At 41.5% G+C, this 24,624-nt stretch overlaps 1 protein-coding gene across 6 annotated transcripts in view; it reads right to left on the reverse strand.

The window, feature by feature from the left end:
• LOC137632665 (nitric oxide-associated protein 1) overlaps positions 1-24,624 on the reverse strand; it is a 194,874-nt gene that overhangs the window by 34,061 nt on the left and 136,189 nt on the right. For all 6 annotated transcript variants that reach the window (XM_068364739.1, XM_068364740.1, XM_068364741.1 and 3 more), the window contains one exon: positions 17,793-18,010. In XM_068364739.1, coding sequence (XP_068220840.1) covers positions 17,793-18,010 — 218 coding nt within the window. The remainder of the gene's footprint in view (positions 1-17,792; positions 18,011-24,624) is intronic.

Here is a 24,624-nt window from a genome sequence, read left to right on the forward strand (position 1 = left end):
AAATGCAAAAGATCGTCAACAGAGAGAGACTGCCTGCGGAGAATTGCAGCGTCACTTTGCTACGGAAAGCAGCGGTATCCTTCAAACGCAAGGGTTGTCCTGGGGTTAAAGGGTCGCCGCTCCTGCTTGATCAATCCCCGGGGGAAACCGATCGAGAAGTGGATAAAGGAAGTCACTGTTTATTCGCCTTAGAGGATGACCCCGAAGGAGATGAATACCTCTTCCAATTCTTCTTCCACCTCCTACTAAATCTCTCTCACTGGGAGAATAACCACTGCGTACATTCTTGACAGGTGTCGTCCTGAGTACAAGGTCGTCTTCAGTAGGTCGGCCACAGCGAATGAGGATCTGTCTCAACCAGAGACATGAAGTTACTCCACTTGTGCCCCTCAGAGCCTGGACAAGTCCACATGACAACCTAGAAGAGTAACACTCAACCTGAAAAGAAAAAGCAAAGAATGATTAGTCTTATGACTAGTCAGAATGGGCGGTGGAGAGAGACGATGTCCACTCTCAACCGAGCCAAAAGCCCTACCCCCGGACGATAAGAGCTGGAAGGACATCCATCTAACTTTCTCGGTTGGGAAGCTGGAACCTGACGTCGCCGGACGTCAGTTCAACGAGGACCTTCCCAAGCTCACGGATTACCTCCTCCATCGGGAATTGGTCACAAAAGAGACTGGCTGCCTCTGTCTCATCAGGTGGTCCTTGAGACAATGTCCTCCGATACTCGGGTCCCTACCGTCTACATGGTCCTCGCGAAAACCCACCTCGCCACCTTGCTGAAGGACCTATATAGTTTCATCAAGGCTTGGAGGGCATGTAGAGAGTTCGTGTTTGCGGGCGCAACAATTAGACATGAACCCGGAAACTGATATCCTCGAACATCTGGGTCAGGTATCTCTTTCCCGTGGAGCTGGTGAAAGAGATTGTGGACAGAGCCTCCACTGAGAATAGGAACCTTCTCAATAAGTGGGGCTTGTCGCGCAAAAGGAAGTCTTCTCAGGATGAGGGCCCCCATCCTAAGAAGAAACCCAACAAGTCACGCCCCCAACAGCGTCAATCTAAACGCCAGTTTCCGGCTCCCGCTACTCCTTAATTAGTGGCTCAGCCACAACAGACTTTTCAGTTGGTCCCTCAGCCGGTGGTGTCCCAATCACCAGTTTTCACCCCATCCTACAAAAGGCAGACCACTACCTTTCGCCCCAAGGGTAGAGGCTCCAGCAAAGACTCCTCTCGACGTCCTTCCAGAGGGAGAGGAGGAAGAGGAGCAGGCTGCCGAGGTGGTAAGCCCTCTGGAAACCAGAAGCAATGAAGTGCTTCCAGTGGGAGGAAGACTCCGCCATTTTCAGGATCGCTGGAGCTGGATATCACCTCCACCAGTCTCTCATCATTTCTTCCAACGATCAACCCCCATTCTGGAAGAATATGTTCGAGAACTCTTGGACAAGAAGGTGATAAAGAGAGTAAAGTCCATCAGGTTCCAGGGAAGGTTATTATGCGTTCCCAAGAAGGACTCAGACAAACTCAGAGTCATTCTGGACTTATCCCCTCTCAACAAGTTCATTGTGAACAACAAGTTCAAGATGCTGACCTTTCAACATATAAGGGCCCTACTGCCTCACAAGGCTTACACGGTCTCCATAGACCTGGCGGATGCCTACTGGCACGTTCCAATGAATCATCAAGCTTCCTCCTACCTAGGATTCAGGCTTCAAAGAAGACAATACACCTTCAGGGCCATGCCCTTCGGCCTCAACGTGGCCCAAAGAATCTTCACCAAGCTCGCAGACACGATCGTCCAACAGCTACGTCTTCAAGACGTCCAGGTGATGGCCTACCTGGACGATTGGCTGATCTGGGCGACATCGCCAGAAGAATGCTTGCGTGCCTGCAAAAAGGTGACCCAGTTCCTGGAACATCTGGGTTTCAAAATCAACACCAAAAAGTCTCGACTGTCTCCAGCTCAGAAGTTTCAATGGTTGGGAATCCACTGGGATCTTCAGTCACACCGTCTTCCTCTCCCTCTGAAGAAAAGGAAGGAAATAGCGGGATCTGTCAAGAGACTTCTAAAATCCAAATGGATCTCAAGACGACAACAGGAACGAGTACTCGGCTCCCTACAGTTCGCCTCAGTGACAGACCCAGTGCTAAAAGCACAGCTAAAGGATGCATCGGGAGTCTGGAGACGAAACGCATCCATCGCTCGAAGAGATCTCAAGAGACCCCTACCAACCAGGCTTCGTTCACTCCTAAAACCCTGGTCGGAGACAAAGAACCTAAGAAGATCCGTTCATCTCCAACCACCACCTCTATCGATCACCATCCACACGGATGCCTCACTGGAAGGGTGGGGGGGTCACTCCCACCAATGTCAGGTGCAAGGAACATGGTCTCCTCTGTTCAAGAAGTTCCACATCAACATCTTGGAGGCCATGGCGGTTCTTCTCACCTTGAAGAAACTGTCCCCTTGTCCCTCGATCCACATCCGCCTCACCCTGGACAGCGCCGTGGTTGTCAGATGTCTCAACCGTCAGGGCTCACGATCGCTCCATCTCAACCGTGTGCTATTACCCATCTTCCGCCTTGCGGACAGGAAGAGATGGCACCTCTCGGCAGTTCACTTACAAGGATTCCGCAACGTGACGGCGGACGCTCTATCACGGACAAGCCCGACAGAGTCGGAATGGTCCCTAGACGCAAGATCATTCTCCTTCATCTCCCATCAGGTCCCGGAACTGCAAATCGACCTCTTCGCGACGAGCGACAACAACCAACTTCCTCATTATGTGGCCCCATACGAGGACCCCAAGGCGGAAGCGGTGGACGCCATGTCCCTGGACTGGAACAGGTGGACCAAGATTTACCTGTTCCCTCCAACCAACCTTCTGCTGAAAGTCCTCACCAAATTGAGAACATTCAAGGGAACGGCAGCCCTGGTGGCTCCCAAATGGCCGATGAGCAATTGGTTCCCTCTCATCCTGGAACTGAAGCCCAAGCTAATCTCCCTGCCGGACCCAGTTCTCTCCCAGCAGGTCCAGAAGTCGACTGTCTTCACTTCATTAAGAAAAACCCGAGACCTTCATCTCATGATTTTCTCTCACTAGCTGTGAAGAAAAGATTTGGAATATCAAAGAAGTGCTTAGACTTCCTAGAGGAATACAAAACAAAGTCTACCAGAAGGCAATAAGAGTCTTCCTGGAAGAAGTGGGTGTCCTTTGTCAAGGTGAAGAATCCTTCGGAAATCTCGACAGATTTTGTATATCCTTCTTCATTCACCTTCATGGACAAGGCCTAGCAGCCAACACGATTTCCACTTGTAAATCGGCCTTGACAAGACCATTACTCTATGCCTTTCAGATTGATCTGTCCAACGAAATCTTTAACAAAATTCCGAAAGCATGTGCTAGACTCCGTCCCGCACCCCCACCGAGACCTATCTCCTGGTCTCTCGACAAGGTGCTTCAATTTGTCTCTAGCCTGGACAATGAATCTTGGCCTCTGAAAGACCTGACCCAAAAAGTGATTTTCATTTTCGCTCTCGCTTCGGGAGCGCGGGTCAGTGAGATAGTGGCCTTATCTAGAGAGGAGGGCCAGATACAGTTCGCCGACACAGGGGAACTTACCCTCTTCCCTAACCCAACGTTTCTGGCAAAGAATGAGCTCCCAACGAAGAGGTGGGGCCCTTGGAGAATCTGCCCTCTGAAGGAAGATGTCTCTCTATGCCCAGAAGAGAGACTTAAGGTCTATCTTCGTAGAACTTCAGACTTTGGCGGAGGACAACTCTTTAAAGGCAAAACGTCGGGAAGTGATTTGTCACTCAAACAATTACGGGTGAAGATCACCTATTTTATTCGCAGAGCGGATCCTGACAGTGCACTCGCTGGTCATGATCCTAGGAAAGTCGCCTCTTCCCTTAATTTTTTCCAGAGCATGGATTTCGAGAGCCTCCGGTCCTTCACAGGCTGGAAATCTTCAAAAGTGTTCTTCAAACACTATGCGAAGCTGCAAGAACTCAAAAGGTTTGTAGTAGCCGCAGGTAGTGTACTAAAACCTGCTGCTTAATGCTGTGAAGGACAGTGAGTTATTCGGGACTCTAACTCAACGGGTGCCTGTGTTGACCCTTGTGCGATACATAGTGTTTTAAGTGCCACTCGGTGTCACTAGAGACTGTTCCTCCCTATGGTGAAGTGATATAGACTGGTACACGTGTGCCACATGTTTATCGGACATGAAGTGTACTTCAGATGTCAAAGACTTTCCAGTTCCACCGGAACTTGTGTGTGTTGTGGCAAGAGGCAATATTTTCTTTTCAGATTTCACACCTTCGTCTTTGACAATCTCCAGCCTATGTGTGTATCTAAATAATTTTATGTTAAATAAGTTGTCATCTTATTTTATTTTCATTGCGAAATTCTCCCAAATAAATTGATATTTTGCTATCAAATGCGTCTCATTTTGCCCTACTATATCCAAATATACTACTGTTTTAGTGTTTTAATTATCCTAATTTTATCAGCATTATAATTCATCTCATTATATTGCTCCTGGTGGAGATTCTCACCTAAGAAATGTGATATTTTTGTTCTCACAAAAAGTACTTATCTCTCAGGACATGTCTATGAGACCGACAAGTCCCTCGTCCAAGGCTGAGTCCTCTCCCACAGGTGACTTAGTTCTTCCTACGTCCAATTAGGACTTCCCTGCCAGGGGGGCAGGAAGCCATGTCATAGCTTATGCCATTGGGAGTGACATGTAACGGAGATGTCACGGTCTCTATGGTCATCAGACCAAAAGAATATTGTTTGGAAGTCAAAGGCACTATTGAATTGGGGAAAACACCCACGATACACTAATTCTCTGGTACACTTCCATCAGCACGTCATGGCTTGAGCCCAAAAAATGGATTTTGAGCGAAGCAAAAAATCTATTTTTGGGTGAGATAGCCATAACGTCCTGATGGACCCGCCCAAAACTCTCTATTCTGACCTGTCAAGCCCCTCCCTTTCTTATTGTATCTTGGAGGCTGGCGGATACGCCGGGTGGAATGGAGTTGGCGCGGGCAGATGTGACGTCGGCCAACATGGCGGCTGTTTGTTTACATCGCTAGGTACCATAACAGATGCGTAGGAGGAGTGTTTTAGAACGGCTCCTCCCATATTTGCCACTCTACCCCCTCGAAGCGTAAACGCTATGTGGGGTGCAGATAGCCATGTGGCATGTCAATGCATACGTCCCCTGTTGATATACGATATCCAAAAGAGAAACCTTATGGGTACTCGCGCCAGAAGTTAGAATTCTGTGAAACCTTTAGTTTAATTCTCTGGGAATATCTACTGTAGTCAAATATACCCTTAGGAAGCTACTGAAGGAACCTTCCATCAGGACGTCATGGCTATCTCACCCAAAAATAGATTTTTCGCTTCGCTCAAAATCCGTTTTTTGGGCTCAGGCCATGTTGTCCTGATGGAAGTATACCAGCGCATTACTGTATCTGTGGATTCTCAAATCGTGCCATACCCTCAAGAAAGTATTTCCTGGTCAGCATAGACCTAGAGACCTATGATGTTACCGTCATACATCATTTCATCTAAGCATAAACCATGTTAGTGCTTCCTGCCCCCTACAGGGAAGAGTCATACTAGACTCTGGAAAAGTCTCGAGGAGTACATATACCTATGGATGACTAACAGACAAGCCAGTATAGTGGTCTCGCCCTATACGTTATAAAGCAAAGTTTGTATAAGAACCACCAATGTCAGTATGAAATACCGACAAGTCCCCCGGTGTGCCTGTTCTTATCACTGGATTGGACAAAGGTTTATATGCGTGTAGGAATAATTTTTGCATATCCACCACCATCCCTATAGGGTATGAAGTCTTTCCTTCTTGGGGAAAGAATAAACCAATGAATGTTTGCTTGTAGCAAGGAACAATCTTTAGGACTATTCATGTTAAAATTATCCATAGTTTTAAGTGTAATGCTAATACATTTTCTAGTAAAATGACATAGGCGAATAAGACACAAGGTTCACAAAGAACTAGTTTATTGAAAATCAATAAAAATATATATGTAGGTCAATCGACAATTAGAAAAATTATAAGATGTGGATGAACAAATAAATAAGCATAAAGATCACAGTAAAACAGAAAATATTGTTTCATCTGAAAAGGAAACTTATGCGCCACTTTTAATATCAAAATACTAATATTGTTATCACAGTCTGTCTTACTGCTCAATCACACTAGCGTCAGAAACGCTTGGCACATGTGTCTGCACTTATGCTTGGTTCACCTTTGTCTATGAAACAGTTCATAAAGACACCTTAGTGGCCTAACACTTAGTCTGTAGGAACAGTCTGTGACTACACACCCACCCCTGAATTAATCGTCCCAATTAATTTCACTGTTCCTCGCAGATTTAAACAGCAGGTTTAAGAACACTACCTGCTGCTACCACAGACCTCTTCAGTTCCTCCACTTGCTTCGCATAGTGTCTAAAGAATACTCTGGATGACTTCCAGCCAGTGTATGAGCGAAGGTGTTCAAAATCCATATTATTAAAGAAATTTATGGAAGAGGCAACTTTTCTCGGATCATGACCTGCGGGTGTACTGTCTGGATCCGCTCTGCGAATAAAATAGGTGATTTTCACCCTTAGTTGCTTCAGAGATAAATTTGAGCCTGAGGTTTCTCCCCTAAACAGCTGTCCTCCCCTAAAGTCTGAATTTTTTTAGGCACTCCACTGGACATAGAGATAAATCTTCCTTCAGAGGGCAGATTCTCCAGGGACCCCACCTATTGGTGGGTAGCTCGTTCTTGGCAAGAAACGTTGGGTCCGGAAAAAGGTTCAGTTCACCCCCATCTAAGAACTGAAGTAAAATAGTAGCCCTCTCTCGAGAGGGCTACTATTTCACTAACTCTAGCCCCTAAAGCGAGTGCAAACAGAAATATAACTTTTTGGGTCAAATCCTTTAAAGCACACTCCTCATTATTCATCATTGAAGCAAAATGAAGAACCTTATCCAGAGACCATGAAATGGGTTTCGGAGGTGCTGATGGTCTGAGCCTAGCACAGGCCTTCGGAATTTGGTTAAAAATGTCATTAGAGAGGTCGACCTGGAAGGCATATAGAATAGGTCTTGTCAAGGCAGACTTATACGTTGATATTGTGTTGGCTGCTAAACCTTGTCCATGAAGGTGGATGAAGAATGATAAACAGAAGTCTGTCGAAATCTTTTGTGGATTCTTCGCCTTGACAAAAGACACCCACTTCCTCCATGATGACTCATATTGTCTTCTGGTAGATTTGGACTTATATTCCTCTAAAAAGTCTATACTGTCTCTTGATATCCGGAATCTTTTTCTCACCTCTAGGGAGAGAAAATCATGAGATGCAGGTTCCGGGTTTTCTGTGATGAAGCAAAGATAGTCGACTTCTGAACTCGCTGAGTCAAAACTTCAGTCGTAGTTCTAATGCCAGGGGGAACCAAACGCTATTCGGCCACTTGTGAGCCACTATTGCCGCTTTCCCCTTGAAAGATCTCAGTTTGTCGAGGACCCTCAATAGAAGGTTGTGCGGAGGGAACAAGTAAATCCTGGACCATCTGTTCCAGTCGAGGGACATAGCGTCCACTGCTTCCGCTAGAGGATCCTCGTACGGGGACAAGTAATGATGTAACTTCTTCTTGTCCTTTGTCGCAAAGAGGTCTATCTGCAGTTCCGGGACTTGACTCAAGATGAAAGAGAATGATCCTGCGTCCAGGGACCATTCTGACTCTATCGGTGTGAACCTGGATAGGGCGTCTGCCGTCACATTGCGGACCCCTTGAAGGTGAACAGCTGACAAGTACCATCTCTTCTTTTCCGCTAGCCGGAAGATGGCCAACATCACTTGGTTGATTTGAGGTGACCTCGACCCTTGTCGATTCAGGCATCTCACTATCACCTCGCTTTCTAGGACCAATCTTAAGTGGATCGAGTGGCGAGGAGAAACTTTCTTCAGTGTAAGAAGTACTGCCATAGCTTCCAGAAAGTTTATATGAAACTTCTTGCATAGGTTGGATCAAGTTCCTTGGACTTTCTTACGGTGAGAATGACCTCCCCATCCTTCCTTCGAAGCGTCTGTATGAATAGTCATTGAGGGGGGAGGTGGCTGAAGAAGTACCGATTTCTTCAGTTGCTTGGCTTTGGACCACGGCTTGAGAAGCGTTCGCAGACGAGTCGGTATTGGTCTTATCAAATCTCTTCGCGCGTTTGATGCATATTTTCTCCAAACTCCGGTTGCATCCTTTAGCTGTGCTCTTAGCACAGGGTCTGTTACTGAGGCAAACTGAAGAGAGCCCAGCACTCTCTCCTGTTTGCATCTTGATATCCTTTTGGATTCTAGTAGTCTCTTGACAGAACCTGCTATTTCTTTCCTCTTCTTCACAGGAATGGAAAGCTGGTGTGACAGTAAGTTCCAGTGGCTTCCCAACCACTGAAACTTTTGGGATGGAGAAAGTCAAGACTTTTTCATGCTGATCTTGAATCCTAGATGTTCCAAGAACTGGATCACCTTTTTGAAGGCTTGCATGCATTCTGTCCTGGATGCTGCCCACACCAGCCAGTCGTCCAAGTAGGCCACTACTTGGATTCCCTTTAGGCGTAATTGCTGGACAGCTGCGTTCGCAAGCTTCGTGAAAATCCTTGGGGCTATGTTTAGCCCGAATGGCATGGCTCTGAAGGCATAAAGTCTTCGTTGTAGCTTGAACCCTAGGTAGGAGGAGAGGTGACAACTGATTGGAATGTGCCAATAAGCGTCTGACAAGTCTATAGAGACGGTGTATGCCCGTTTGGGCAGTAGGGTCCTTATGTATTGAAGTGTCAGCATCCTGAACTTGTAGTTCACTATGAACTTGTTGAGTGGCGACAAGTCCAGAATGACTCTGAGTTTTTCTGAGTCCTTCTTTGGAACACAAAACAGCCTTCCTTGGAACTTGATGGCCTTTACCCTTCGGATTACTCTTTTCTCCAAGAGTTCTCGAATATATTTTTCCAGAACGGGGGTAGAGTGTTGGAAGAATTGTGGGAACGGAGGTGGAGTGCTGTACCAACTCCAACCCAGTCCATTCTTGATTAGGCTGTGGGCCCAGGGATCGAAGGTCCAACGATCCCGAAAAAGATGAAGTCTCCCTCCTACCGGAAGCATCTCACTTCTGCTGTTGTGGACCTGAGGCCTTGCCTCCTTGACCGCGTCCTCCCCTGAACCCCCTTCCTCTTGAAGGGCGTCTAGATGAACCTCTGGCTGTTCCTCTAGCTCTTTGGCGAAAGGTAGTTGTCTGCCTTTCAAATGCTGGGTTGAACGTCGGTGACTGAGTTGTCACGGCTTGAGGTACCAACTGGTACGTGGTTGGGGTTTGTGCCACCATCTGAGGCACTGCGGTCGCCAGAAGTTGTTGCTGCTGCTGTCTGTAAGGCTTGGCTGGCCGAGAGGATAGCCTAGGCTTCTTTGTCTTCCTTTTATGTTGGGGACCCTCATCCGGGGGAAGACTTTCTTTTAAGAGTTAGGCCCCATTTCTGGAGAAGGTTCCTATTCTCCGTGGCAGCCTTATCCACTACCTCTTTGACCACTTCATTAGGGAAGAGGTCCTTACCCCATATACAAGAGGAGATCAGTTTCCTCGGTTCGTGCCTCACTGCAGCCGAGGCGAACACGAACTCAACTCTCTACAAGCTCTCCTAGCTTTGATAAAACTATAGAGATCCTTTGTCACTGTGGCCAGATGGGTTTTGGCCACTACCATGAACATATCTTGGATCTTGGGGTCACTTGCCATCGTCTCAAGAGTCGTTTGTTAGGACATCGATGCAGCAAGTCTCTCTTTTGTCTCGTGCTCCCTGCGCAAGAGAAAATCTGACAGCTTTGGAAGGTCCTCACCCAACTGACGTCTGGCAATATCGGCCTCCAACTTCCCGACTGAGAAGGTAAGGTGAACGTCCTTCCAGTCTTTCTGGTCCATGGGTAAGGTCAGGGACAACGGCTTACATTCCTCCAAGGAGGGACATGGTTTCCCTGCCTCAACTGCCTTCAAGGCAGCCTTATATCCCTTCTCCATAAAGGGAAAGGCTCTGGTAGGAGAAGCCACAAAGGAAGGATGCTTCTTACTCAAAGCTGGTACCTTTGAGTTTGTGAAGCCCCTCTCTTTCATCGAGCTTGTCAGTAAGGCCTGTGCCTTACTATGGTAAAAAACTATGACCTCCTTCGGCTCCGTCTCTTCCTTTGAGGCTGGCTCCTTCCTAAGACGGACATAGCAGTCCGGGTAAGACTCCTTGTTGGGCCAGAATTCCACTTCTTCAAAGGGAACTGAACCCAACTTCTCCGATACGACAATCTTCCCAGTTGTCATAGGCATGTGCTCGGCATACCTCCAAGGATTGGAATCCGAGCACAAAGGAAAATCCTTCATGTTGAGCTTCTTCTGGGGCCCACGTGACGCTGCAAGTCTCCGCATCTCCAACTTCATTGCAGCTTCCTTTTCATCATTCTTCTTCTGCATCTGTTGAATCATTTCAACGATGGAAGAGAGAGTCCTTCCCAGATCATCTGGGATAGCAGACGATGTTGAGGGAACAGGTTCAGGAGCCTGAACCGATGTAACCGACACCTCGTCGATTTCTTCTTCCTCAGTATCAGGAGCCTGGGTCAGCTCCTCTTCTTGGCCTTCTGCCAGAAGGTCCTTTTCGGTGTACTCGGACAACTCAGACGTCCTATCTTCCAGTTGGATGTCTTGTAGGGCGTCTGAGACTTCAGAATCAACCGGAATCTGAACTAACGGGATCTCCGCATGAGGCTGAGGAATCACTGCATCCGCCGATGCCTTAAGAAAAAGGTAAGCCCTCATCTTCTCGCTTGGAAGATAGGGGCCAGAAGTATTCTTCTGGAAGCCCCTCACCCAGGTTCAAAGCTTTTCCCTAGCTGCATCCCTTGACTCCGCCGACTTAGGGGGTGTCAAATGCCTCGGTAATCAGGTTAGTGCAAATGGTACATACCTGAGGGTCCCAATACCGGAGATCATCTTTGGAGACTGCGCATGCTGCGTGCCTCCTGCAAAACTTATGTCCACAGAAGTTCTTGCTGCGGACGTTGCAAAACATGCTCCCGCACTTCGAATGGTCCTCCTGTAAAGAGAAGAAATTCCATGAGTATCAAGTGAAGGCATATCACTGGATATTAGTATATAGCTTATAATAATCAAGCTAGAAAGGAAAGAAGGAAATACATACTTGTATTTCCTTCCCAGCCAATTGTTGTAACCTTCCAGATAATAAAACTAAGGTTAAATCTCATTCTAGAATAACCTTCATCATATTTCCCAGAGGAAAATGTAGGTGTAGCTCACACCATTATAAAGAATTTTAATATACTGGACAATTAATAAAGAAAGAACTCACTTTCTTCATTCTGTACGATCTCAACAAAAGGCTGCACATGGCAACACCAAGTATATTGGAAGAACTTAGTGTTACAATATATTCCATACTATAGTTTTATCCATGCAGTATATACTATACTGTAAAAATACTGACTACTGTATACAATATAATATCCTGCCGGCCGGCACACGCCGATGCCGGCCAGCACGTACCTTAATATAGTTCCAAGGTATACTATCTTTAGACTACTGGGCAGCAGATCGCTAGTTCAGTTTGTGTGCCGGCCGGCAACCAAAAACAATAGCACCCGGCTGCCGGCTGCTAATCGTAGCAGCCGGCAGATCTTATGGTGTGCTTCTGTTGCCGGCCGGCAATAGTAGGCTACCTATGCCGGCCGGCAGTAAAAAGAACCAGAGAACTTCCACCCGCCCGGCTGCCGACCACTCAAGCCGGCAGCCGGGCTAGGGGTACATACACTAATAAGAACAGAATGAATGTAAGGGTATAAGGCGGCACTGCCTTAAAGCCCTCCATCCAGAGAAAGTGAACATAAGAAAGGGGAGAATGTAAAATTCAGGCTTCCTTCTATCCATCGCCTGCCGGGCTCTACTGACAGACATGGATGTAAGACCAAGGGAGGTCTGGGGAACACTCTATTATTATTATTATTATTATTATTATTACTACTATCCAAGCTACAACCCTAGTTGGAAAAGCAAGATGCTATAAGCCCAGGGGCTCCAACAGGGAAAAATATCCCAGTGAGGAAAGGAAATAAGGAAATAAATAAATGAAGAGAACAAATTAACAATAAATCATTCTAAAATAAGTAACGTCAAAACAGACATGTCATATAGAAACTATTAACAACATCAAAAACAAATATGTCATAAATAAACTATAAAAAGACTCGTGTCCGCCTGGTCAACAAAAAAGCATTTGCTCCAACTTCGAACTTTTGAAGTTCTACTGATTCAACCACGCGATTAGGAAGATCATTCCACAACTTGGTAACAGCTGGAATAAAACTTCTAGAGTACTGCGTAGTATTGAGCCTCGTGATGGAGAAGGCCTGGCTATTAGAATTAATTGCCTGCCTAGTATTACGAACAGGATAGAATTGTCCAGGGAGATCTGAATGTAAAGGATGGTCAGAGTTATGAAAAATCTTATGCAACATGCAAAATGAACTAATTGATCGACGGTGCCAGAGATTAATATCTAGATCAGGAATAAGAAATTTAATAGACCATAAGTTTCTGTCCAACAAATTAAGATGAGAATCAGCAGCTGAAGACCAGACAGGAGAACAATACTCAAAACAAGGTAGAATGAAAGAATTAAAACTTCTTCAAAATAGATTGATCACCAAAAATCTTGAAAGACTTTCTCAATAAGCCTATTTTTTGTGCAATTGAAGAAGACACAGACCTTATATGTTTCTCAAAAGTAAATTTACTGTCGAGAATCACACCTGAAATTTTGAAAGAGTCATACATATTTAAAGAAACATTATCAATACTGAGATCCGGATGTTGAGGAGCCACCGTCCTTGACCTACTTACAATCATACTTTGAGTTTTGTTAGGATTCAACTTCATACCCCATAATTTGCACCATGCACTAATTCTAACTAAATCTCTATTAAGGGATTCACCAACCCTAGATCTACATTCAGGGGATGGAATTGATGCAAAGAGAGTAGCATCATCTGCATATGCAACAAGCTTGTTTTCTAGACCAAACCACATGTCATGTGTATATAGTATGAAAAGTAATGGGCCAAGAACACTACCCTGTGGAACACCGGATATCACATGCCTATAATCACTATGGTGCCCATCAACAACAACTCTTTGAGATCTATTACTTAAAAAATCAATAATAATGCTAAGAAACGACCCATCCACTCCCAACTGTTTCAGTGTGAAAAAAAGGGCCTCATGATTAACACGGTCAAAGGCAGCACTAAAATCAAGGCCAATCATACGAACTTCCCGACCACAATCAAGGGATTTCTGTACAGCATTGGAGATTGTGAGAAGGGCATCACATGCTCCAAGGCCTTTACGAAAACCAAATTGCAAACTAGGGAGTAGATGATTACCTTCAGCAAACCTATTAAGACGTTTTGCCAGAAGACGTTCAAAAACTTTAGATAATATGGGAGTTATGGAAATTGGGCAGTAATCAGTGGGATTTGAGCTACCACAAACACATTTACATAGAGGAGTAACATTACCAATTCTCCAACTAGTGCTAAAAGCTCCTCTTCTTGCTAACTTGAGCAAAATAACAGATAACTTTCGAGCTAAGAAATCTGCTGTCTTTATAAAAAACAAAGGAAAAATACCATTTGGGTCTACACCTCCATAAGCATCAAGGTCCACCAACAGAGCTTTAATCTCACGAGATCGAAAAGCTAAACTAATTAGTTTATCCTCAGGAAAACAGGAATGAGGAAGTTCAAGTTTTTCATTACTCTGTTTACTGTCAAAAACATCAGCCAAAAGGGTTGCCTTTTCCTTTGGACAGTGAGTGACTGAGCCATCTGGTTTAAGTAAAGGAGGAACTGTTGCATCTACACCAAAGAGTGCAGATTTAAGGGTAGACCACCATTTATGTTCCTGAGTTGTACCAGAAAGTGTTTCTTTTATGGTTAAATTGTACTCCTTTTCAGTTGAGGCATAAACTCTCTGAGCAAAAGCTCGAAGCTGAGTATAGTTGTTCCAGGTCAAATCTGATCTGTTACCCTTCCAAAGATGATAGGCCTCCTGTTTCTCCAAATAAGCACGTCTACAATCATCATTGAACCACGGTTTGTCCTTCACTCGGTACCTTAGCACACGAGAAGGGATACACCTATCAATTATGTTGACTAGATTCTCATTCAAAGGGACAACAGGATCTACACTATTATATAATTGTGACCAATTCAAGCACAAAAGATCATGTAAAATCCCATTCCAGTCTGCTTGGGATTTCATATAAATTTTACAAGAATATGATATATCAGGGACAGGCTGCTCAGTCTTCACTAATAATGAAATCAAGGCATGATCAGATGTCCCGACTGGAGAACCAACCTTACTAGTTATAACGCCAGGGGAGTCAGTGTATACGAGGTCCAAGCAATTACCAGACCTGTGAGTAGCTTCATTTATGATTTGCTCACAGCCTGATTCAGAGGCAAAGTCTAAAGCTCTTAAGCCATGGCGACGGGTAGGAGAGATAGAACTTAACCACTCCCTATGGTGAGCATTAAAATCACCAACAAAGACAAAAGAAGCCTTTCTATCATCTTCTTGTATCTTAGCCATAATGGTAAGAAGACAATCGAAGATAGAATCATCTATGTCTGGATTCCGGTAGATCGAACACAAATAAAAGTTGTTATGCCTGCCACAAACTTTTATTACCTGAATTTCATGACATCCACATTGATAGCAGGACTTATGAGAAGCAGGGTACTCGGTCCTAATATACACCGCCATTCCCCTGGCCCTGGGGATGGCATCACGTTTCAACATTATTGGCTTCTTAAAACCAGTTATAAGGAACTCAGATGAGTGCCTCATATTAGAAACCAAAGAATATCATACTGTCTGGACGCAACTGTAAGGTCTTGGATATTCGCATGAAGACCACGAATATTGCAATACAGAAGACGACATTGACGAAATCTAGGACGTACTGGTCCCGGATTTCGCTCAATGTCTCCAGACAGCATAAGAATTAATAGAAATAAAAAAGAGACATCATACTTAAAAACTAGATTAACAAGAATTATAACAAAAACAATACGTACAGAATTATAAACAAAGTGATTGATGATACCCATAGACTATAGTAAAAAGTCGGAAAAACTGGTCAACATGGAGGAGCCGATACACCATGCAAGGCTAAATACCCTCCAGGATAGCCACTTCAACAGAAGTTAGGCCTCTGCCGGCCGGCAGAGGACTGAGCCAGTTCCACATCCTAACCTACTCTAGGTACAAATGTAGAACGACGGCCAAGAGTTGTAATAGCTTGGCTATTACTAAGGATAGGGGGGGGGGAGGGGAAAGAGGGTCCTGCAAACTTTGCTCTAGTATGAGATTTATCCCAACGGCCAAGAAAGCTCATCCTAGCCTAGGGATTATCTAGGGGAGGGAGGTCAGCAACACTTACCACCTCCCTCAATACCAAAACAAATTTTGATGTAGTTATTCACTAGGTAATGAAGAATCTTGTCCTTCAATCCGAGAACAACAACACTGGACTAGTCTGCTAGATCACTAGAAGAAGGAATCATCTCGTACAGAAACCTTCGGATGTGGTCTAGGGAGGCTAAGCCTCCTATGTCTGTTCCTAACCTAGCAAAGGAATTTCATTCTCTATGCCAGGAAAGTACAGACCCCAGACTAATTACTCTGATGTTCTGCCCAAACCTGAAACCAGATACTCTGGTTACAGGATTAGTACAGAAACACCCTAATATAGTTATACCTGAATACTATTCAGATAAAACCACTAGGGTTAAGCCTCAGGCTTAACTCAGAGGGAAAAGGGATTGAACTTAATCTCCAGAGGAGAAAAGAACAACTGGGGAAGTGTGCGAAAGTATACTAAAGCTCCATAGGCTACTAGCCTAGGCGCGGTGAGAATCGATTACCTAAATCACCGAAACTCGCTCCTATACAATCTTGGAAGAAAAATATTCAACAATATCTTTATGTATAAAAATGCCTATAGCTTCAATAAATTCAAAACACTCGGAAATCTGTATATCATGCATGAAAGTACTAGGGCCAGACGCCTAGGCTACGAAGCATAGCGTAGGCCAGGATCGGTTACCTCAATCGCCGAAACTGAATTACTAACGGCATCATATAAAGAATTCCTATTTGTAAAGCTGAATAGCTAGATTTATTAAAGCATAAGGACCGGGAACGTCGCTCTGGCTAACTAAATGACTCATGCATAGCGAGCGACAGCGTCCAAGACGCCTACGGTAGGCAACAGCTCTTGTATACGTTAATATCGCTTTCGATTTATTTCAAAACACCAAGAGCTTACATTTATACATAATAAAGATAATACTCAACTTTCCAGAGGCAGAAGAGGCTGGAGAAAGCATCATAATGTTGAAATAATCCAAGATTACGAGAAAAACACAGGGAAAACACCGAGTAGTTGAGCTACGCGATAAGGAATAAAGATGGCGCCGTCGGCGGCATTGTGTACACACTCGAAGCGGGATAGGAGAGGTACCTTATTAACACATTCCTTTCATTCTCGTTTTTCGTTTTCTTGCCACTTTGACCCCTCGAAGTGTTAATTCTATTCGGGGTGAAGATAGCTATGTGGCGTGTCAAAAATACGTTCTCTGATATTACGCGATATCCCATGTTAAGATTATTTAGGGATATTCGCTCCAGGAGTTAGAATTCTGGATACCTTAAGGTAAAATTCTCTGGGAATATCACCGTAGTCAAATATACCCTAGGAAGCTACCCTAAAGGAACTTCCATCAGGACGACATGGCCTGAGCCCAAAAAATCTAATTTTCAAAATCTAATGTTGTAGATTTCAATTTATCTAAATTCTAATCAATAACTGAAAATTCATTTGAAACTACCATAGAAATTTCAACAAGAACTTCAGGGGATACAAGATCAGCAGAGGTGAAGGGAGCAAAGGAAACCTTACTAACTGAAGCTGAGCCACAACGGAAACATTCTATTTTTTTCAGACATTTATATTACCTGCCAAAAACCTCTGGTATGAGTAAATATCAGTTCATCTGAGTCTCTGGCAAAGAGTTTACATTCTGTGCACTTGTCTAACAAAGAGTTTTGTTTACTCCTACACAGCACAAAAAGTAAGTAGGGGGTCTGTTTTATTCAAAAGTAACCAGGTGCATTTCCTATAAATCACGGTTTGACATACTTATCAGGTACTGTATAACAATAAATAACGTAAATCGAGAAAAATCTATGAAAGATCACAAGCGCATCTTGGCCCTATTAATAGACAATGAGGATTGACTTTACTTACGTAAGAAGGGTCAAAGTGGATTCATAATCTACCAATCCCTCTTGACAGGGCAGCTACCATGCTTAGCCAAGAAGAGTACATTCTTTATTACTAAAGTCAAAATTTTCCCTGAATTAAAAGATAGAATGGAATTCTTGGTATGAATTCTTAAAAAAATATGTACTACAGTAAGAGGAGACTCACACTGTACACATTGGAATATGAACTATTTTTAAAAGGAATACACAGGTCAAGCGAGCATGACCACTTTATAGTCTGGATGATAAAAATTAAATGTGTTACTCTTCTAAATTTAAAATTTATGAAAAATAAAAATTTCCATTTTTAATTCTTACCAGCAGTAGACAGAACTATATCTCCACAGCACTCTTTACTATTCAATGACGTCATTCTCAAGTCACACGAGGCTAAGGCTGGCCAAAGTTGTAGTCTCTCTTCACCACCTGCAGGGACACCTAATACTTTTGTTCCCAGATATTGAGAATAAAATAATGAAGCACTGGCTGTTTTCACAATTGTTATTGGAATTTTGGCTGCTGCAAAGACTGTAAATCTGAAAAGAATTATCATAATGAAACTGTAATTTGTTTGTTGCACAAAAAAACATCACTTATAATTAAACTACAGTACATTTGCACTCTTCAGGTCATGTGAACTCTTAGAGATGAAGAGAGAAGATAATCATCACTGTGTATCCAAAGGCAGATTTTAAAGTTCCTAGCAGTGGTCACAATCAATATTCATGCATTCACAGTGGAAAGAACCTAGTTTGTCTTAACACGTTAACCGGGTATTGGGACACCAGTGTACCAAGCAGATGTTTCACTTGATGCGTATTGGTACATATGTGGCCCGAATAGCTCTTTATAAAAACTTCTCTTCATTATGACTGCAGATATGTTATAATGGTACCATGTCATAAATTCAAAATGATAAGGTAATAAGTATTGTAAAAAATGAAATTACAGGTCTCTAGTATATAAATAAAGTTTATTAACATTTACCCAAAATGTAAGCATTACAATATGCAACCATAATCAACTGTAGAGAAAATGTCCCTCATATCAAATAATGTTTAACAACTAAATAAAAGTTGTTAATAAATAAAAATTTCGCTTTCATAACAATAAAAAATAACATACGGACCAGAAGTTTCACCGTTGCGCTTTGGTACATCTGTGGCCCAAATACTTCACTCCATTAACTTTTACAAACATGTTTGCGAAAGTTTATGCATGTATTCGGGCCAGAGATGTACCAAAATTTTCCTTTACCTTTGCTTTCATAATAGAAGTTGAAGAATAAGAATCAAAAAGACTCATTTCTGGGTTATATTTAGTATTCCAATATATTTATATATACTGTATATATATATATATATATATATATATATATATATATATATATATATATATATATATATATATATATATATATATATATATATATATATATATATATCTTGAAATATTGTTTTCTTATGCACAGCTGATCAAATGTAAGATATTTTATCGATAATAACTCAAATATGCATCATAAAACCTGCACAAAATAGCGGAACAAGAATATGTCATTTCATAGCGAACTGGTACATATGTGAGCCACCCAATGCATAGTACATCGGTGCTCCAATTCGTAGTAGAGGAGAAAAATATTAGTGGTCTGCAATTCAGTATTACTGTGTACCATGAATCTTTAGATTCTACTCTACAGAACACTGTCTAACAATATTACATACCTCCTATCTCTGAAAAAGTCCAACGGACACTGGTGAGACAGTTGAATGAATGGTACCACAAAGCAGGGGTTGAGAGTTGAGCTGCCAAACGCAGTTAACGTGTTAAGCCAGCAATAAATGGCTCTTTGTGCAATGAAATTTCTTCCTTTTCCTATATACAACGAAGTGAAGGAGGAAAAAGACTCATCAGTATAGAAGATGGTGTCAATATCAAAAGTAGAGCACTAGGACAGTACCTTAAGACCAGCAAATATGAATGGCTAAAGAGTGCAAGGGAAAAACCTGAGAAAGGAGGATGAAGACTCAAAAGTGTACAAGGAGAGAACAGGAAAAAAAAAGACATGAATGGAAAAGAAAACCAATGCATGGACAATTCCTAAGGCAAACTGAAGAATTGGCCACTAAGGAAACATGGCACTGGCTACAGAGAGAACTAAAGGAAATGAAGGGATGATAATGGCAGCACTAGATCAGGCCTTAAGAACAAAATATATTCAGTGAGATATAGACGTGAATAACATTTCGTCAAAGTGCAGGAAATGTATGGCAAAACAAGAAACCATCAACCACATTGGTAGTGGATTCTCTGCACTTGCTCAGAATCGATATAAGAAATGACACGATACAGTGGCTAAAACTCTCCTTTGGAGTCTCTGTAGAAAATATGAAATACATTGCAGCAACAAATAGTATAAACATCCATCTCAAGCTCTAGTAGAAAATTATCAGGCTGAACTACTCTGGGATTACAGTATAAGGACGGATAGGGTGATAAAAGCACATCGACCAGATATCACTGGTTGACAAGACAATGAAAAAAGTAAGGACGGATAGGGTGATAAAAGCACATCGACCAGATATCACTGGTTGACAAGACAATGAAAAAAGTATCACTCATAGATGTCATACTACCGTGGGAATCAAAAGTGGAAGATAAGGGGAGAGAAAAAATAGAAAAGTACCATGACTTGTGAATTGAACTCAGGAGGTTATGGAATATGCAGGGAGAAGTGGTGCCAATAATCATAAGAGCACTAGAAACCATATCTAAGTCATTGAAAAGGAATCTCAAGAAGGTAGGAGATAATATAGCCCCAGAATTGGTGCAAAAGAAACATCACATATGGTGAGAAAAGTGATGGACTATAAGCCTAAGGGAGCTGAATGCAACCAAAAACCCCACACTATAAACCACCAGTCTCTGGAGACTGTGACCAAAGAAAATAATTATTAGAATAATAATTTCCTAAAAGATATGATTGAAACTGTGACAAAAAATAATTATAGTAATAATAAAAATAATAATTATCTATAAGATATGATTGAATAAAAGTACATTCAAGAATTATATTTGAAACAGAAGTAGTTTCTTTAATTGAATAAATTTCACTACATTTGCTTACTGTATACTCTTCTGCAATTCCATCCAACCAAAATTTGCAACCTCTCAGCTCAGCCACAAAATTCTTCATTATCAGAGGGACCACTACTTTCCAAGTACCATAACATATTTTTATGAATCTGTTTGAAGTATGCTGTATCCTCTTTTATTTTGTTACTTGAGTGTTCCTGTCCCAAACTTTCACAGGGTTTTGGAAAATATTCAAGTAAAAATAGGAAACTGCACATTGTCCTGGAATAACATTAATTGTTTCCAACTCAGCTATAGATACTTGACTTTGATTTTCCCTTCTACACATGTTCCCGTGAGCAGGAACCCAATTGAATTAAAATGCACTTCCTCAGCACTGGTACAGTATGTAGCAAAACTGGTGAGACTTTTTTTATTTTTGCACTGGACGACCGTTGTTCTTAAGTTGCCACTTAGTATTAAAACTTATACTTCACCTTGTGAACATGTGTATGTATGAGACAATGTTGATCCATTTTTTGTAAAATTTTATCATTGAAAGATATTGAAAATCGTGCTAGAATAAAATTTCAAAATGAAATTTAAATATGTTAGCATGGCATGAATCCCTGTGTCACCGAGACTCCGTGAGAACTGTCTGGCTGGAAAGAGGGAGAGTGGGAAAGAGAGCATCCAGAGATAAAATAATTTAAGCTTAGCCATATAGTCTAATGGTAACAATTTATGCATTTGGGATACGAATTCAAAGTTATTGTCTAATTTTGTTTATGTCGTTTTGTATGAAAAGCAATAGTTAGTTAGGGTCATGGTTTTGGAACTTGCAATAAATTATTAGAATCCATAGCTTAGCTTATAGTCAATGCTACCTATATGGGTCTAGTCTCTCAATGGGTTTTTCAGAGAGAGGAAATAATGATAATTAGATAAGTAACTAAGTGAGGTGATGAGTTATCTTCGCTATTAGAAATATAGTCAATTCTACCTCTATTTACTTTTACTGTACTTTACAAAAAGGTCTAACCAGGTCAGACATATTCACCTACAGCTATAATGTGTAAATTCCAAATTCCACAACAACAACATATCTTGATTAATAATAATAATAATAATAATAATAATAATAATAATATGGTTCTGGAGTCTTGGCTTTATAACAAACTAGGGCACGGATACCTATACTGTACGTCAAATAGAAGCAATATATATTTGTATCAAATGTTGTAACTTAAAAAGGGTGTCTATCTCGCCATAAAATACGATGTGAAATTTCAAGTCTTGGTTTAGAATACATCCTTCTTTATTTTCTTTCTAGGCCTATAGGCTTAATAAGAATTATATAATCAGAAGCGCGAATTTCTAGTCGCATATAGTAGTAAGGCGAAGAGGGGAAAACTGAGCCATTTAAACCTTCACAAGTTGGGTCTAACTAAATCCTACGTAAATCTCAAAAAATGAAACTTCCTAAAGTCATTAATAAACCAAGAATTAGATAATGAATAAGACTTATAATACAAATATTATAGGTTAAGTAAATAGTAGACCACTATAATTTAATAAAACAATACATAAGATGTCCATTTAAAGAACACATTGTGAGACATAAAACCACTTTAAGAAGTAAAAAGATTATATACGACTACTTGAAATGTTAATCAATTACAAGTATTTTCAATTCTATGGAACTAAAAGAATGGGATAAGCATGTAAAGTTTTTTATTATTATAAATTTTTTTTATTACCGGTGAAAATGAGAAAGACTTAAAGAGAAGGGTTGTACAGAGGCAAGAGACTTTGGAGAGGGGTGGCTTGAGAATAAATGTAGATAAGACTGAAGCTATGGTGAGCAGTATGGTACATAGCAACAGGATAGCCATTCATGAATGTAGAGGCTCGGTTATAACAGGTTGAACAATTTAGATACTTGGGATCTACTCTAAGTCAGGATGGAGGATGTGAAGCTGAGGTTGAAAATAGGATAAAGCAGCCTGGGGAAGTGGAGAGAGGTAGCAGGAGTAGTATGTGATAAATACCCATCAAGCTGAAAAAGTCAAAGTTCTAGAGAATAGTAGTAAGAACAGTATTAACATATGGATTGAAATGTGGGCTCTAAGCCAAAAGAGGAAGCAAAGCTTGAGAGAACAGAGATGAGAATACGAAGGTAAATCATGGAAATACAGTATCACTGCTAGAAAGACTGGAAAATTATGAAATAAGAAGAATTGGAGGCATAGTTAAGCTTAGAGAGGCGACAAGTGTCACAACTGAGATGGTGTGGGCACGTGTTGATGATGGGTGGTGGGGAGAGAGGGAGGAAGGCTTGGGATGAACCTGTTAGGGGAGAAGACCGAGAAGAAAGCAAAAAATTAGATGGCATGATAAAGTGAAGGATGAAAAGTGAGAGAAGAGATTTGGTGGAAAAGGATGCCTTTGATAGAAGGCATTGGAGATGGCACATCAGGCATCTGACCCCTTAGTGTAGGGATAACAGTGGGAAAGAAGAAGCAAATTTTCATTAATAGTTACATAGAGGACAGAATAGGTAAGATGAGTTGTGAGGTCGATATTCTAAACTCACATTTAAGTGTTGATGACTGGCAATGTAAATCAAGAAGTATGTCTCCAGCTTTAACAAAAAGACAAGATGTTGTCCAGCATTGTGGGAAGAAACTAACATTCTGGGCCAAATTATGATTCAAAATAATTTTTAGTTCTAGATCTAAATGGTTGGTGGTAGGCTTGCATAACTTTTACAAAATTAAAAGTTCCATTTGCAAATACAGTACACAAGGAAGGGAGCAGGAGAGTCCAGCTGTAGTTTTTATTCTCATATCTCTAACTAGTGATTTTGATGGCTGGGAATGAAAATCAAGGATTATCTCTCCAGACTCAACGACTATACAATAAATTTAGGATTAAAAATCTGATTTCATGGAAAGCTCCAGCAATGAAAGCTTTATGATGTTTAGTACCAAATTATTTTCTTCTTTCCAATTAGTATGATACAATATTTTCTGGATATGCAAAGATCTAGGTACTATATGTAGTTTTAATATACAGTATACTGCAGGGAACCAAAGTAAAATTCTTGCTAAAAAAATTAAACCTAGAAAGTGTTTCCTTGATGTAAAGAACTCTTTTACCATACAGAAAAAAAATTGCACTAGGGTGTATAACTTAAATACAGCAAAAAGACATAACAGTAGTTGTGCTAATAATAAGGATTCTGAAATTTTTCTACTTACACCAAAAACATATTTGAAAAAATTACTATGAGAATGATTCTTTCTATTACAGCCATTCTAAAAGTGACAAAGAATACAGAGGTCATCTAAAAATACAAATACTAGACCTAATAAGAATAATAGTGGCTGCCCTAAGAAGTAAATCTTCCTGGAGGACAAGGTTTCCAATTTTGATCTTGAAATATCAGATGAAAATTCTGTTAAAATAATGAAATGCAATTCTTTTTGCATACACAATTATTATATTTTAAGAATTCCATACCACTATGATGTATCATTTTCCTTCTCTGGCCGAAAAAAAAATTAAAGTTCACACTGTGGATAGAGCTAATTACATTAGATGGGCTATTTACCCACTGAGATACTACTATATTGCTAGAGAGTTATTACTACATTGGACCCCTATCTAGTTGCGGGTCATTCCTTTGCTTACACATACACCGAATAGTCTGTTCTATTCTTTACATATTCTCCTCTTTCCTCATACACCTGACAACACTTAGATAACCAAAAAATTCTTTTCCTCTTGGTACAGGAAAAAGACTCTTTACCTATGGCATAAAGCTCTTCTACGAGGACACTCCAAAATCAAACCACTGTTCTCTAGCTTTGGGTAGTGCCATGGCTTCTGTACCATGGTCTTCCACTGTCTTCAGTTTGGGTTCTCTTGCTTGAGGGTACAATATTTTATTTGTTTCCTTATTTCCTTTCCTCACTGGGCTATTTTCCCTATTAGAGCCCTTGTCCTGCTTTTTGAACTAGGGTTGTACCTTAGCAAGTACAGGAACTATTAATGATAATGACATTTCCATATA

This window comes from Palaemon carinicauda, chromosome 41 (assembly GCF_036898095.1).
Source record: "Palaemon carinicauda isolate YSFRI2023 chromosome 41, ASM3689809v2, whole genome shotgun sequence".
NCBI lineage: Eukaryota > Metazoa > Arthropoda > Malacostraca > Decapoda > Palaemonidae > Palaemon > Palaemon carinicauda.